This window comes from Barbatula barbatula (assembly GCF_947034865.1).
Source record: "Barbatula barbatula genome assembly, chromosome: 13".
In the NCBI taxonomy this organism is placed as follows: domain Eukaryota; kingdom Metazoa; phylum Chordata; class Actinopteri; order Cypriniformes; family Nemacheilidae; genus Barbatula; species Barbatula barbatula.
Genome location: NC_136776.1, coordinates 7,912,982 through 7,925,983, shown reverse-complemented (window position 1 = coordinate 7,925,983; position 13,002 = coordinate 7,912,982). Strand labels below are relative to the sequence as shown.

General features: G+C 40.7%; 2 protein-coding genes across 4 annotated transcripts in view; one reads left to right on the top strand and one right to left on the bottom strand.

Moving 5' to 3' along the window:
* mark1 (MAP/microtubule affinity-regulating kinase 1) overlaps positions 1–3,535 on the top strand; it is a 30,877-nt gene extending 27,342 nt beyond the window's left edge. For 2 of the 3 annotated variants that reach the window (XM_079471665.1, XM_079471667.1), the window contains exons 17-18: positions 1,204–1,248; positions 1,771–3,535. In XM_079471665.1, coding sequence (XP_079327791.1) covers positions 1,204–1,248; positions 1,771–2,113 — 388 coding nt within the window. In that variant the 3' untranslated portion in view covers positions 2,114–3,535. The remainder of the gene's footprint in view (positions 1–1,203; positions 1,249–1,770) is intronic. The other variant, XM_079471666.1, reaches the window with a different exon arrangement.
* A 1,230-nt stretch (positions 3,536–4,765) lies between these two features.
* On the bottom strand, positions 4,766–12,403 carry LOC306902953 (creatine kinase, testis isozyme; the record flags this gene model as incomplete). Its single annotated transcript, XM_079471874.1, has 9 exons — positions 4,766–5,038; positions 5,702–5,891; positions 6,124–6,247; positions 6,764–6,920; positions 7,020–7,152; positions 10,996–11,156; positions 11,801–11,999; positions 12,149–12,261; positions 12,370–12,403. The coding sequence occupies 9 exons, from the start codon at positions 12,401–12,403 to the stop codon at positions 4,878–4,880; spliced, it is 1,272 nt and encodes a 423-aa protein (XP_079328000.1). The 3' UTR covers positions 4,766–4,877.
* Between the last annotated feature and the right edge of the window lie 599 nt (positions 12,404–13,002).

Sequence of the window (13,002 nt, the reverse complement as noted above, 5' to 3'; positions counted from 1 at the left end):
CAGGTGAAGAGCGGTGCCTGGTTTCCTCCAGACATGATGCTTACCATTCAAGGCCAAAGAGTTCAATCTTTGTTTCATCAGACCAGAGAATTTTGTTTCTCGTGGTCTGAGAGTCCTTCTTGTGTCTTTTGGCATTTCCAGGAGGGCTGTCATGTGCCTTTTACTGAGGAGTGGCTTCCCTCTGTCCTTTTCCTTGGTTTGTGCTCTGACATGCACTGTTAACTGTGGGACCTTATATAGACAGGTGTGTTCCAAATCATGTCCAATCAGCTGAATTTACCACAGGTGGACTCCCAACAAGCTGTAGAAACATCTCAAGGAAGATCAGTAGAAACAGGATGCACCTGAGCTCAATTTTGAGTGTATGTGAGGCTGTGAATACTTATGTACAGATGCCTTTTTCGTTTTTTATAAACAAACTTCTTTCACGTTGTCATTATGGGGTATTGTTCGTAGAATTTTGAGGAAAATAATGAATTGAATCCATTTTGGAAAGCGCTGTGAATACTTTCCAGATACATTGTAAATCTGCTGTTTGTGTTGTAGACACATGGTAGGACAATGAAAACGTTCCTCACATCCTCCTCAGAGTCCTGTCGCCCCATTGTGTTGTTGCTCTGCACGCCCGCAGACTGATGATGACGTCATCACTACTGTTCCTACTACTGTGTTAGAAACAGACTCCTGTCACCCGTGTTTGTGTGTGTGTGTGTTTCACCTCTGCACGGCCCTCAGACCTCGATGATGATGATGATGATGATGATGAAGTCGTGTTTGTGTGTGTGTGTGTGTGTGTGTTTGTGTGTGTGTGGTGAACTCCTCCTCCAGTTGTCACAGTAGGAAGGACAGATTCTTTTTATTTTTGGCTTCATTGACATACAGTTTAAGTGAACGAAGACTTCAGATGTCAGCAATAAGGGTTACGTTTTTCTGAAGAGTAGTTTTTGCAAAGAGTGAAATAAGTAACACAACTGTCAATGTTTGTGTTGTAAAATTGAATTATGACCAACGTGTCTAAAAACTAGAGAGCAGGCGGGCGTCAAAATCTTTACAAGGAATGAAACCCGTGAAATGCAAGCAGGTTTAATGACGCCGAGAGCATAATTCAGATGAACGGACAGTCATGTTGACCATCAGTCGTAGTTTTGTGCTGTTTGTGTTGTATTGCTGGTTTTCTTTCTCAACTCTTGATATTTTCTCAAGGTTACCGATTGAAGGCGATGCCCGCGCTCGGGCGTACAGCTTGAGGTGAGCTTGTGACGATTCCTCTCTAGCGTTCAGTTTGTCTTGATGTCTTCATTATTGAACGGCAGTGATGTGATTCTGGTTTATTCTGTGGACAGCTGTCACCTCCCCACACTCCTTTTCTTTATTGGAACTTGTCGTTTTAATGGACATTCATCTGTTTGTTACAGGGAAGCAGAAACAAAAGAGTAATATGTTTGCCCACCGTTTTACTTCTGAAAACATCAAACCACAGAAAAATGATTTGTCCGTGTCACAGAATTGATTTAATTGGTTGTAATCGATGTCATGTGTTACTGAATCACGCTCAACGGGTTCGTTTATTTGTGACAAAAAGGCATTTCATAGCTTGACATTACGTGACGCTGTGCGTGACCTGTGTCACATCAGTTTCATGTTTTTAGGAAATAAACCCTTTTATTCTGACTTTGATTATTCACGCTAAACACGTTTGTTTATAAAGCAGCGAGATAAAACTGTCGTGTGTGCCTGATTTCTGTCGCCGCTCTTCCCTTGTCCGTTTAGGAGCGGATCTGGCGAACCCAAAGAGGAGGCTCGCGACTCCAAGCCCAGATCGCTGCGTTTCACCTGGAGCATGAAGACAACGTCCTCCATGGAGCCCGGCGACATGATGAGAGAAATCCGCAAGGTGCTGGACGCCAACAACTGCGATTACGAGCAGCGCGAGCGCTTCTTGCTCTTTTGCGTCCACGGCGACGCCCGCCAGGAGAGCCTCGTCCAGTGGGAGATGGAGGTGTGCAAACTGCCCCGCCTCTCTCTCAACGGCGTGCGCTTCAAACGCATCTCGGGGACGTCCATCGCCTTCAAGAACATCGCCTCGAAAATCGCCAACGAGCTGAAGTTGTAAGCCAAGACTGTGGAGAAGCTGCTTCTGTTTAAAGCTCCTGCTGTAATGTTTAGTGGAGATCGAAAGACGACAAATGCAAAAGATGAGAAGAGTAACACAAGCCCCCTCGCCTGACCTCTCGCATACACACCTGGTTATTACAACCATCTTGCAATAATAAAGAAAAGCCCTTCAGGGTGGACTCTGTGGAAGGAATCCCACACGTACGGTTGCTGTATCATACAAACCTCTCAGTCTACTGATGTGTGCAGGTGTTGGTATAGTCACTGAAGGCTTGTGTACAGAACAAACTATCTGACATACTGTCCGTCTTTTTATTTCATCGAGTTTGTTTATTTTTAGGTCTTTTAACAGATTTATTCTTTTTAACTTTGTGATCCCTTATTGTTTTTAATGGACTGCTCAGTCAATAATGAATTGTTTTCTCTCCCTCGTGTCATTTCAAAGCCCAACGCTGTTCATGTTCAGGAATCTTGACGCTGCTTTTTACATACAAAACTGATCATGAAATGACTCCTGAAGTCTGACAGCTGTATGTTGTGTCGATGATGTCATCATCTGTGTGTGTGACGCACCGTTTCTGAATTTCAGTCTGAAGTTTTCAGTGCATTTCTCACACACACACACACACACACACACACACACACACACACACACACACACACACACACAAAGCTGTCAGGTGAATGTAAACACTACTGTTGTGAAGTTATGAATGATGAAGAGACGTCTTTCACACACAATAACAGCATGGGGCTTTGAACGGACATGTGGCTGAGGAAACACACGTTCATTTTTTTTTCACCGTGAGCAGACGTGTTGTATTGTATTTACAGTCATTCCATACAACACACTGAGACTGAGACTACAGGTCATGTGCGTGTGAATGATGAACAGGTCAGCCCTGGTAGACTTCTCATTCCAGATTAGCTCTTTAACATAAACATTTATTTATTAAGCCATTCTATGCCTTTAAGTTGTATTAACTGTAGAGAATGCATGACTTTATTTTGTAAAACTAGTTTGTTTTGTAATTCGTGATGATGGTGATGAAGGATGAAGACCACTCGTACTGGTACGTTTCTACTTTTGTACTGAAGTATCCGAGGTTAAATGTGCAATGCTGTCTATGTTGTATTACTGTAATGCTGTGCAGAGACTGCACACTTCTAAGGGAAGATGAAGAGTCTTTAATGGCTGAAATGACTGAAGGGTAAAGCTGTGATCAAATGCAGACACTTTTGTTTCCACCACAGATTTCATTTTTTATTGTTATTATTGTTTTGTTACGGCTTTCTGGATGAGACTCATATGCTGAAGTGAACCCATCTCAACCTGCTTTCTGTGAACATGGTACTGTACATCTGTGAGAGAAAAGACTCGGTCCCACAGGAGCACATTAAAGCTTACTTGAAACAAGTCTTTCAACTGTCCTTCATAGTGTCACACAACTGCATTTACTCGACATTTTCTGTGGTACTGACATCATTGATTTTTGAAGTGATGTTTCAGGGGATTTGTATGTCTTTAATGCGACAGGGTGGTAGAGAGCTGACAGGGTGGGGGATCTGAAGGAACTCGGGACCTGATATGATTATTAAAAAAGTTACTGCTGCTCGAAGATATTTCAAAATGCAACTAAAGTGTTTCTTTTTTGTGACTGTTAATATTTTATATTTAGTCTTTGTTCAGCAGTACAGCAATGAGACCTCTTTAACCCGCAAATGATGTTGGCTAAATGTAAAAGAAATGTTCTCTTTGTCCAGATGGCATCATACTTTTTAAAGTGGAAAAAAAATTGGAAAGGTTTCTTGATTTATGTTGAAAAAAGTCACACTCATGGTCTGGCTAAGGAAATGGACAGAATTCATCCTCAAAATCCGAAACACTGCAGATCACACAGACAGAAATGAAATGGCACACAGCCAGCAATGCAAAATGACCTGCTCACACACACACAGAGAGAGAGAGACAAACAATGTAGCACAGGCACACAGTTCTCTTGCAGTCAGTAGCTGATGTTTACGTTCAATTTGTAGAATTATAAGAAAAACAGATGATTTAAATAAATGATAAAGACTGCAGCTTTTCTCTTTGTAACATCTTGTTAGGTTTCATTCTAATCATAATGTAACAGCTTCAGTACAAAAACTGCTAAACTTTGACAGAAAATCATTTCTATTGTTATAATTGTGATTTCATAATGTGTATAAATAATATGAATTAAATCCATTATATGAATCTATCTGAAAAATCTACTGGTAAAAGTGATCATTTTTCTACAATCTTACACTTAACCATGTGAAAGTATCCACTTTATCCCCATGAATGAAAGTTAGAATTGCTGGTGTTTTTTCAAATGAATTTTACATAAATATTTTAAAAAAAAGGTTTTATATAAAAACTGCTATTCATTTATATAAATTTAAAAACATATCCTAAATCCTGGATGTGGAGTAAATGTAAAACTATTATGAAAAATTACGTTTGTTTAAAAAAAATGGTTACAAAAGACCCTTAGTGTACGCCATAATCGAAGACCGACTTAATTATTGTAAAAATTGTTTTAAACCAGTATGGGTTTCATTTTTATTTATGCAAAATAGAATTGATTTCGTTGTTTCCTCTCAGGTTGAAATACGAGCTGGACATCAAACTTAGCGAGGAGTTTATTAAAAACATCAAGTTTGTCATGATTTATAACAGGATGTCTCAAGATGTCAGAAAGTCACATCTGTCATCACCAGGTCATCTGCTGGCCGCTTTATTTTTTTGTAGGCACCAGGTCTTCAATGCTGCTGTTGTTTTCCAGCCTTTTCTCCATTCGGATGAGAAGTTTGACCCCATCTACCACTAGCTGCGTCAGCGCCACTTCATTGAAACCGATAGTCTGCAGATTGCTGATATTGTAAATGCCCGGACAGCCTGCAGATGAAATAAACACTTCACCAAAGACACCAGAAGAAAGTATCCTTGCGAGATCATACTGGAGGAAAAGCTGTTATTGTCATACATATACAGTCAGTATAAATACTGTACATGTGCAGTTACAGGGCTACAGGGCTGAACTGTAGGGTCATCATTAAGCGCCTCAACCCAGCCATGGCTGAAAAGCTTTCAGTGTTTTTCAGGCTTGGAATCAGTGTAATGTAACCGCTAACAAGAGCCCTTTTCCTCCGATCACCATCATACAGACAAACAGATGGATCACTCACTACCGGTGAGGGACTTTAAGTGATAGTTCAACCAAAAATGAAAATTCTGTGATCATTTACTCAGAAAGAAATGTGGAAAAGATGACAGAATTTTCATTTTTGGGTAAAGTATCCCTTTAACACTCTCTAAACAACTAGCAATGTCACCCCTCGGCGGCACTGCACTACATTTGCTTCTATAGAAAGGCAAGACTTTATTATAAAGTTTCTAATAGTGACATGTCCCCCACGGTTCCATCCTGGGTCCTGTGCTGTTATCTCAAAGGCTATCTTTGCCCACTTAAAGCTATAGCCGGATCTATACAGGGTCATTCAAATCCCAGGAAAAATTCATATATGTGACATATGTTTTCACTTTAGAAGCGTGTCATACCAGTTTCTTCCATTCGGAGTCTCAATCTGTCCAGGATGTCCTCCAGCCGCTTGTTCTCAGCGAGGTGCAGCAGTCTGACGGTGACGGACGTCTTTAGTCCTGTTCCCACCTCAGCAGGTGAACTGACCACCCAGCCCAGGTGAGATTTCCAGATGAATGGATGTCTCAGTTTCTTATACAGTATCTCAGTCTAAAAGGATCAAGTCGGTTTTGGTTATTTATGTTCACCATGTCTCTTATTATACTGTATGAACTTATACAAGTAAGTAATCTTTTTCCAAAAATACTAACATTAAGCTTAAAAACAGCTATGAATGAGCTCTAGTTTTTTCTTTGTCACCCTCTGTAGTGTACAGCGTTTCAAATGTATTACACACTATAAAGCTATACAGTACATCATGTAGTGGTTAATGAAAGGAAACCTTCATCAGATTGATGCAGACACATTTGAAAGCCTCTTGTATGTTCCCATCACATCTGAATGACACCAGCTTCAGATGCTCCTCCATGTTTACCCAAATGGCCAGAGATCCAGCCTTACTCAACCTGATCCACATACAAAACAGATCGTGACATAAAGTCTGAAGCTTGCTCAAGTAAATAATAGTGGAGGGCACTGTAGTGTTTGAAGTAAAATTTTTCACTCACCAGCCAATCTGGCTACTAAATGTTTATGTTACCAGCTACTTGTAATTAATATTTATAAAATGCTTCGTAGAAATCATCCTACATTTTATTGTACCATCATTTCTCAAAGTGCATAAAGTGTGATTCATAGTACTAACGTAAGCATAGAAAATGCATGTACGCCTCTCTTTCGCATGTGAAATCTATCATTCGCATTTGAAGTTGAAATTGTGCGCAGCTGAACAGTTTCAGACGTGTAAACAATGGCTAATTAATATCATTGACATATAAAGGATTTGGACAACCTGCAACACTTTTCACGTATAAAAATGCTTAATTGGTTCGTCATGCTTGATTTTAATCTGCATTTGGGGATTTGACGGGTGTTAATTTGATATATTTATGACTAACAAAGTATTTTTAAGATGAACCAACCACAGGGCCCGACCATCAGGCCAATCCCTTGCCACACCGGTCTTTATGAGGGAAGAGGGTGGAGAGTCCATAACAACCCTGCGGTCTTCACTTTCACTGCTCAGTTCCTCTATAGAGTAAAACTTTCCTGGGAGATCTTCACTCAGCTGCTCCAAAACTACAAAACAAGACCGTCAAAAACAAGACATCAGCACACAATAGCAACAAGACTCCTTCAGTCATCACAGTATTGTAATGTTTTAATGTTTAAGAGGACCTGTTTTGGCCAATGCGAGGAGTTGTCTGCGCTCCCCTCGGCTGCAGTGTACCGGGAAACAGTAGTCATCTACAGCACGAGCTGCACTCACCTCACAGCTCACAACATAATCTTCATCAAAATCATCACCACCCTGTAGGAAAACACATTCAGAGCCCACAAAGTAAACTTCAAAATCATCACCGACCTGCGACACATGACAACATGAACTTCAACAAAATCATCATTGGCCTGAACAAACAAGCATTTGAAACTGATGACATCAACTTCCCTGAAGTCATCACTGCACATACACACACTGTAGCAGGTTCAAAAGTTATAGACCTATACAAAGTTTTATTAACCACACCACAGTTGTCATGATCACTAGGAAGGAAGAACCCATGCACAGGCAACGGTACGAAAACTCACAATGGGGGAAAAAACTAAACTGAACAAAGTTAAATGGCAAAACAAAGACTTCCCACAAAGGGGCAAAAGAAGGGAGAGACAGTCTAAACCATGGGTCACCAACACAGTGACCTGTGCTCCTCACCAGTCACATGTGCTTGTGGAGAGTAAGGTAGCGGGCGAGCAACGAATATGGTAGCTGAATGCAGTTTCTTGCCCCAAAAACATGGCAGAAAAAAGGAAGAAAACGTATCACTTTCACAACGAATGGGAGGAGGAATTATTTTTTACGACTGTGAAAGAAACCTGCGTGTGTCTCATTTGCAGGCGACGGAAAAGCGGCACAATGTGGAGAGACACTTCACTACGTTTCACAAAAGCTACCATGCTAACTACCCACCGGGAAGTGCACTACGGACAGAAGAAACCTGTGAGCTAAAGGCAGCTTTGGGTAATCAACAGTCTTTTTTTCATGAGGCCGATAATTTATAACTTTTTGAAACAACATAGTTCATGATTTGTTAAAGGGTTTGTCAATAGCTAGTGAAAATGGGACATTTTTCCCTTTTAAAATATTGAAGAATTGTGTTCAATTTTAAAAAGTGTTTTAAAAAATGCCACAAATTTGGTCATTAGTTGAAAATGTGACAATTTATTTAAAAATATGCAAGTTGATTTTTCTTTACATAATTGGTAACTTTTTGAAACAACATAGTTCATGGTTTGTTAAAGGGTGTAATTTAGTGATGTAAGTCATCATCTAAAAAACTTCTCCTGAATAAGACAAGTCTGGGCGTACAAGAATCTGGACACGAGGTAAGTAAAACACATAGCAAAACGAAACAGCACAGGAGAGCAAACACAAGAGCATTAAATAGGGAATCTAACAAGGGGTAATTAACAATAGGCAGGTGTGGGGAATAAAACACTGGCGGCAAGCAAAACGAATGTCCACTCCCTTGCCAACAAAACGGCCAAATAACTCAGTAGAAAACACAGTAGACCAACACCAGTAGATGACATGGCACCCCAAACCATCACTGACAGTGGAAACTTTACACTGGACCTCAAGCAACGTGAATTGTGAGCCTCTCCTCTCTTCCTCCAGACTCTGGGACCCTGATTTCCAAAGGAAATGCAAAATTTACTTTCATCATAGAACAGCAGTCCAGTCCTTTTTCTGTCTTTAGCCCAGGCGAGACGCTTCTAACGCTGTCTGTGGTTCAATAGTGGCTTGACTCAAGGAATGCGACAGCTGAAACCCATGTCTTGCATACGTCTGTGCGTAGTGGTTCTTGGAGCACTGAGTCCAGCTGCAGTCCACTCTTTGTGAATCTCCCACACATTTTTGAATGGGTTTTGTTTCACAATCCTCTCCAGGGTGTGGTTATCTCTATTGCTTGTACACTTTTTTCTACCACATTTTTCCTTACCTTCGCCTCTCTATTAATGTGCTTGGACACAGAGCTCTGTGAGCAGCCAGCCTCTTTTGCAATGACCTTTTGTGTCTTTCCCTCCTTGTGCAAGGTGTCAATGGTCGTCTTTTGGTCAACTGTCAAGTCTGCAGTCTTCCCCATGATTGTGTAGCCTACAGTGTGGCAAGTCGGGCCGTTCCCAATCAGAGTCGCCATGGAGACAGAGACAATCAACGTCTCCACCTGCCGATCTTCAGCACCTGCGACTAATCCCCAGCATTGCTTGAACAGCTTTTGGCATTTGAGAGACTTGTTTTGGCCCACCTGAAGAACATCACCATACCCTTTCTCGACCACCTCCAGTTTGCTTACCGAGCAAACAGGTCTGTGGATGATGCAGTCAACATGGGACTGCAGTACATCCTACAACACCTAAACAGACCAGGGACTTACATCAGGATCCTGTTTGTAGACTTCACTGCGGCCTTAACACAATCTTCCCAGACCTCCTTCTGCCCAACCTCTACCTATCAGATGGTTATTAACTTCCTGTCAAACAGGCAGCAGCTAGTAAGTTTGGGGAAATGTACATCTAGCACATGCACCATCAGCACTGGAGCTACCAAAGGATGCATTCTTTCCCCTCTGCTCTTCTCACTCTACACAAATAAATGCACCTCTACAGACCCTTCTGTCAAACTCCTCAAGTTTGCAAATTACACCATAGTCATTGGCCTTATTCTAGATGGTGACAACTCTGCTTAGAGCTCAACCTAGAGCTGAATGCATTCAAGACAATAGAGATGGTTGTGGACTTCAGAAGGAACCCTTCTTCACTGCCTTCCCTCACCATACTGGACAGCACTGTGGCTACTGTGGAGTCATTTAGGTTCCGGGGCTCCACCATCTCTCAGGACCTGAAGTGGGAGTCCCACATAGACTCCATTATAAAGAAGGCCCAGCAGAGGTTGTACTTCCTCCTTTAATTGAGGAAGTTCGACCTTCCACAGGAGCTACTGATCCAGTTCTACTCAGCAGTCACCGAATCTGTTCTGTGGACTTCAATAACTGTCTGGTTTGGCTCGGCCACCAAATCAGACCTAAAAAGATTACAAAAACAGTTCTTATTCTTGAAATTTTTGGTGCTACCTTGCCCACACTTCAGGACCTGTACGATTCCAGAATGAAGAACAAAGAAAGGGTAAGAAAAATCATCACAGACTCCACACACATGGACACATTTTGATTTAGCTGTTGCCCTCTGGCCAGTGCTTCAGACCTTTTAAACACCAGGACTTCCAGACACGTCCTCTTAAACAGTTAACTGCTCCCCGAGAGCAATATTCCACCTTTTTACTACTCCGATAGCGTAATTATAGTGCCTTATTATATGTACATTTCATTTCTACATGTACATAACACTACATCTACACACAAAATTATCCATATTTACGTCATTGTGTTGAATGTGTGTTCTGGAAGCTTACAAAACCAAGCACTTCTGATTCTGATAAAAAGTAGAAAATATGGTTTGTCGCATGATGTAAGACTGAGTTAACATTTCTAGAAACATATCAGTTTATAGTATATAAAGCATGAGATATGACTGTGTATATATGGTGGATTGAATTAGCATGGAATAATTCAATAAACTGTAGACCTATCATCACTGGTAATAAAATTACTTTTTTGGTCAAATTTATATTTAATGTACAGTTTTAAAAAGCTTATTAAAGCTCCTTAAGAGTGAAATCTTTCTCTCCGCTCTTCTCGATTGATAGATCCTAAATGCAAACTGTTTAAGACAATAATAATAATAATACGTTTAATTATGTTGAATTTGGACCTTTAAACTGATGAAAAAAAGTTGTTAGCAAAGACTAGTCACACCATATTATGGTCAGTAAAGTGTAATTTACAAACAGTTTAAATACATTACCTTATATCACATTCACATGTTTAGGCAGGCTTTTATTTAAATTTTATTTCTATTTGTCGCTTAGACTGTACTGGCCTTTACTTACTACAAGTTACTGAGTGCAGCTGTAACACGTCAGAGGAGACCTGGCCCTCCCAGCCGAGTCTGCTGTGTCCTAAAGTTTTCATTTATTCAACATTGGAGTTTTGGTTCCTCGCCACCAGGTACTTCGATTTTTAGAAAGTTATTTTACCTTAAGGTTATCATAATTGAAGTCACTCTCTTGCACTGCGTCACTGGTGACCCTGTAGCCATGATAGGATTCAATAATGCGGTCAAAGAAGCCACAGAAGAGTATGTATGACTGAGCATCGCCTGCTAAACAGCCAACTGACTTCGGTCCATTGGGAAGCCCTGTTATCACATAAAAACACAAAACAGTACAGTGTTAGCACAATTTAAAAGTACTTTGTACAGTGAGGGGCTTCTTTACGTTTCTGGTGATGCTAATGAGCTGTTTTACTGTATGCTGACTCTCATTTGCTATTGATAACAGTGTGACTCTTGTTTCATTCCCATGATAACATTCTACTGTCTGTCATCTATGAATCACACAGATGCACAAAAATTAGCACAGTTTCTATGCAGCATTTTTTAAACTGAGGTCCGTGATCAAATTTCTATGGCTTGTTTCATTGCAGGAAGATGAGAAAAAAATTGGCACATTGGACAAAATAATCCAAAACCTTTCCAAAAGTATGAATGGCCTCATCAAAAATGTGCTTTTTTTCCAGTTGAAAAACACTATAATTGGAAAATTCTGAACTCTCTTTTACAAAATGTGTTTGTGAGCAGACAGGTCAGGTACGGTATTGCCATCTTTGTAAAGTTCAAGTGCGCCCCAAATGATATGCGGTGTGTAAATGTAAGGTGTGTAAAAGTAAAACATAACAGGGCAGTAATGAGAGTAGTCTGTCAGGGAGCTCAAAATAAAAATCATAAAGTCACAAGGAAGTTGCTACAATTAAATAAGAATTAAGAAAATAAGTCTCACTCACCTGGATCCTCGAGACCAGGACGTATGACGTCATCAAAAATGACTCCGCTTTCAGTGGCACGGTTGAATTGACGCGTGTACATGTGCAGGTCAAGGACACCACCCATGAGCGTGTAGTTTCTGTTCAGGTTGGGAAACTCTTCTTTAGGAGAAGATCTCTTGAGATTGAACCTGCTCATGGGATCGCGTGGAAGCAAACTCTAGGAACAATGAGAAGTTCATATTCATTTGTATCACAGTTCGCACTTAATGAACACACTAATGTTTATATGTTAGCAATGTATTGTGGTTGAGAAAAAAGGTTGCCCGGGGTGAGTATGCAGTGTTCACTGAAATCTGAACAACCTACAATCTTAAGTACGGGACTTTCCATCAGTTTCATACTGAGTGTGAATGTGTTTGTAAAGGGGAATACCTCCAGCACAGGCCTGTATTTACACTCCTTTGGGTGCTCAGAAGGTGCTAAAAGAGAAAGCACACACTTTGACATCGCTACACACGCAGAACAAACTCGCTCTGAAGTTATGTGCGTTCAGCAAATCAATCACACGCATGCCAGATTTGACTCACGTTTGATCATCCACATTTTCTCTCTCTTCCACATTTTGTCTTGTGTGAGAGGTGAATAAAAGCTCTGTGAATAGCCAGTGGAGCTGATGGTCATATGAGCAGCTATTGTCCCATCACCCACTCATCAACACACAAAGCACAGTGTCATGTTCTCTGTCTATTTATATGTGTCCGTGTCATACTTTGGGTTGATGGGCATGAAGCATAATACACAGGGAAAAAACTGACACATGTTGTGGAATTTTCTTATTCCTTAATCAAGGTGAGTTTTTTAAACACTTTAGACAAATGCAACACACAGAGAGCATGAGTTACCTTGCAAGGTATTTTATATTTTATTGTCATTCAGTCTGCATCACAAGCATGGTGCAGACAGAAGGCCCCTACCTGTTCATTTACAGGGGCTTTTATATCATCCATACATGACCCCCCCCCCCTCTTCTTCTCCCCTCCCTTGAGCAAGAACGTATCTTTGGTAACAAAAATGTGTCGCCATTTCTTATCTTCACCAGAACCTCTTGGTCTTTGCTCAAGGGCAAAGGAGCTGAGTGGTTTGCCACGTAGCACAACATTTCTCAGAAATTTAAGAACAACAAGATAGACAGTCTTGAATCAATTTTTACAGAGATTAGC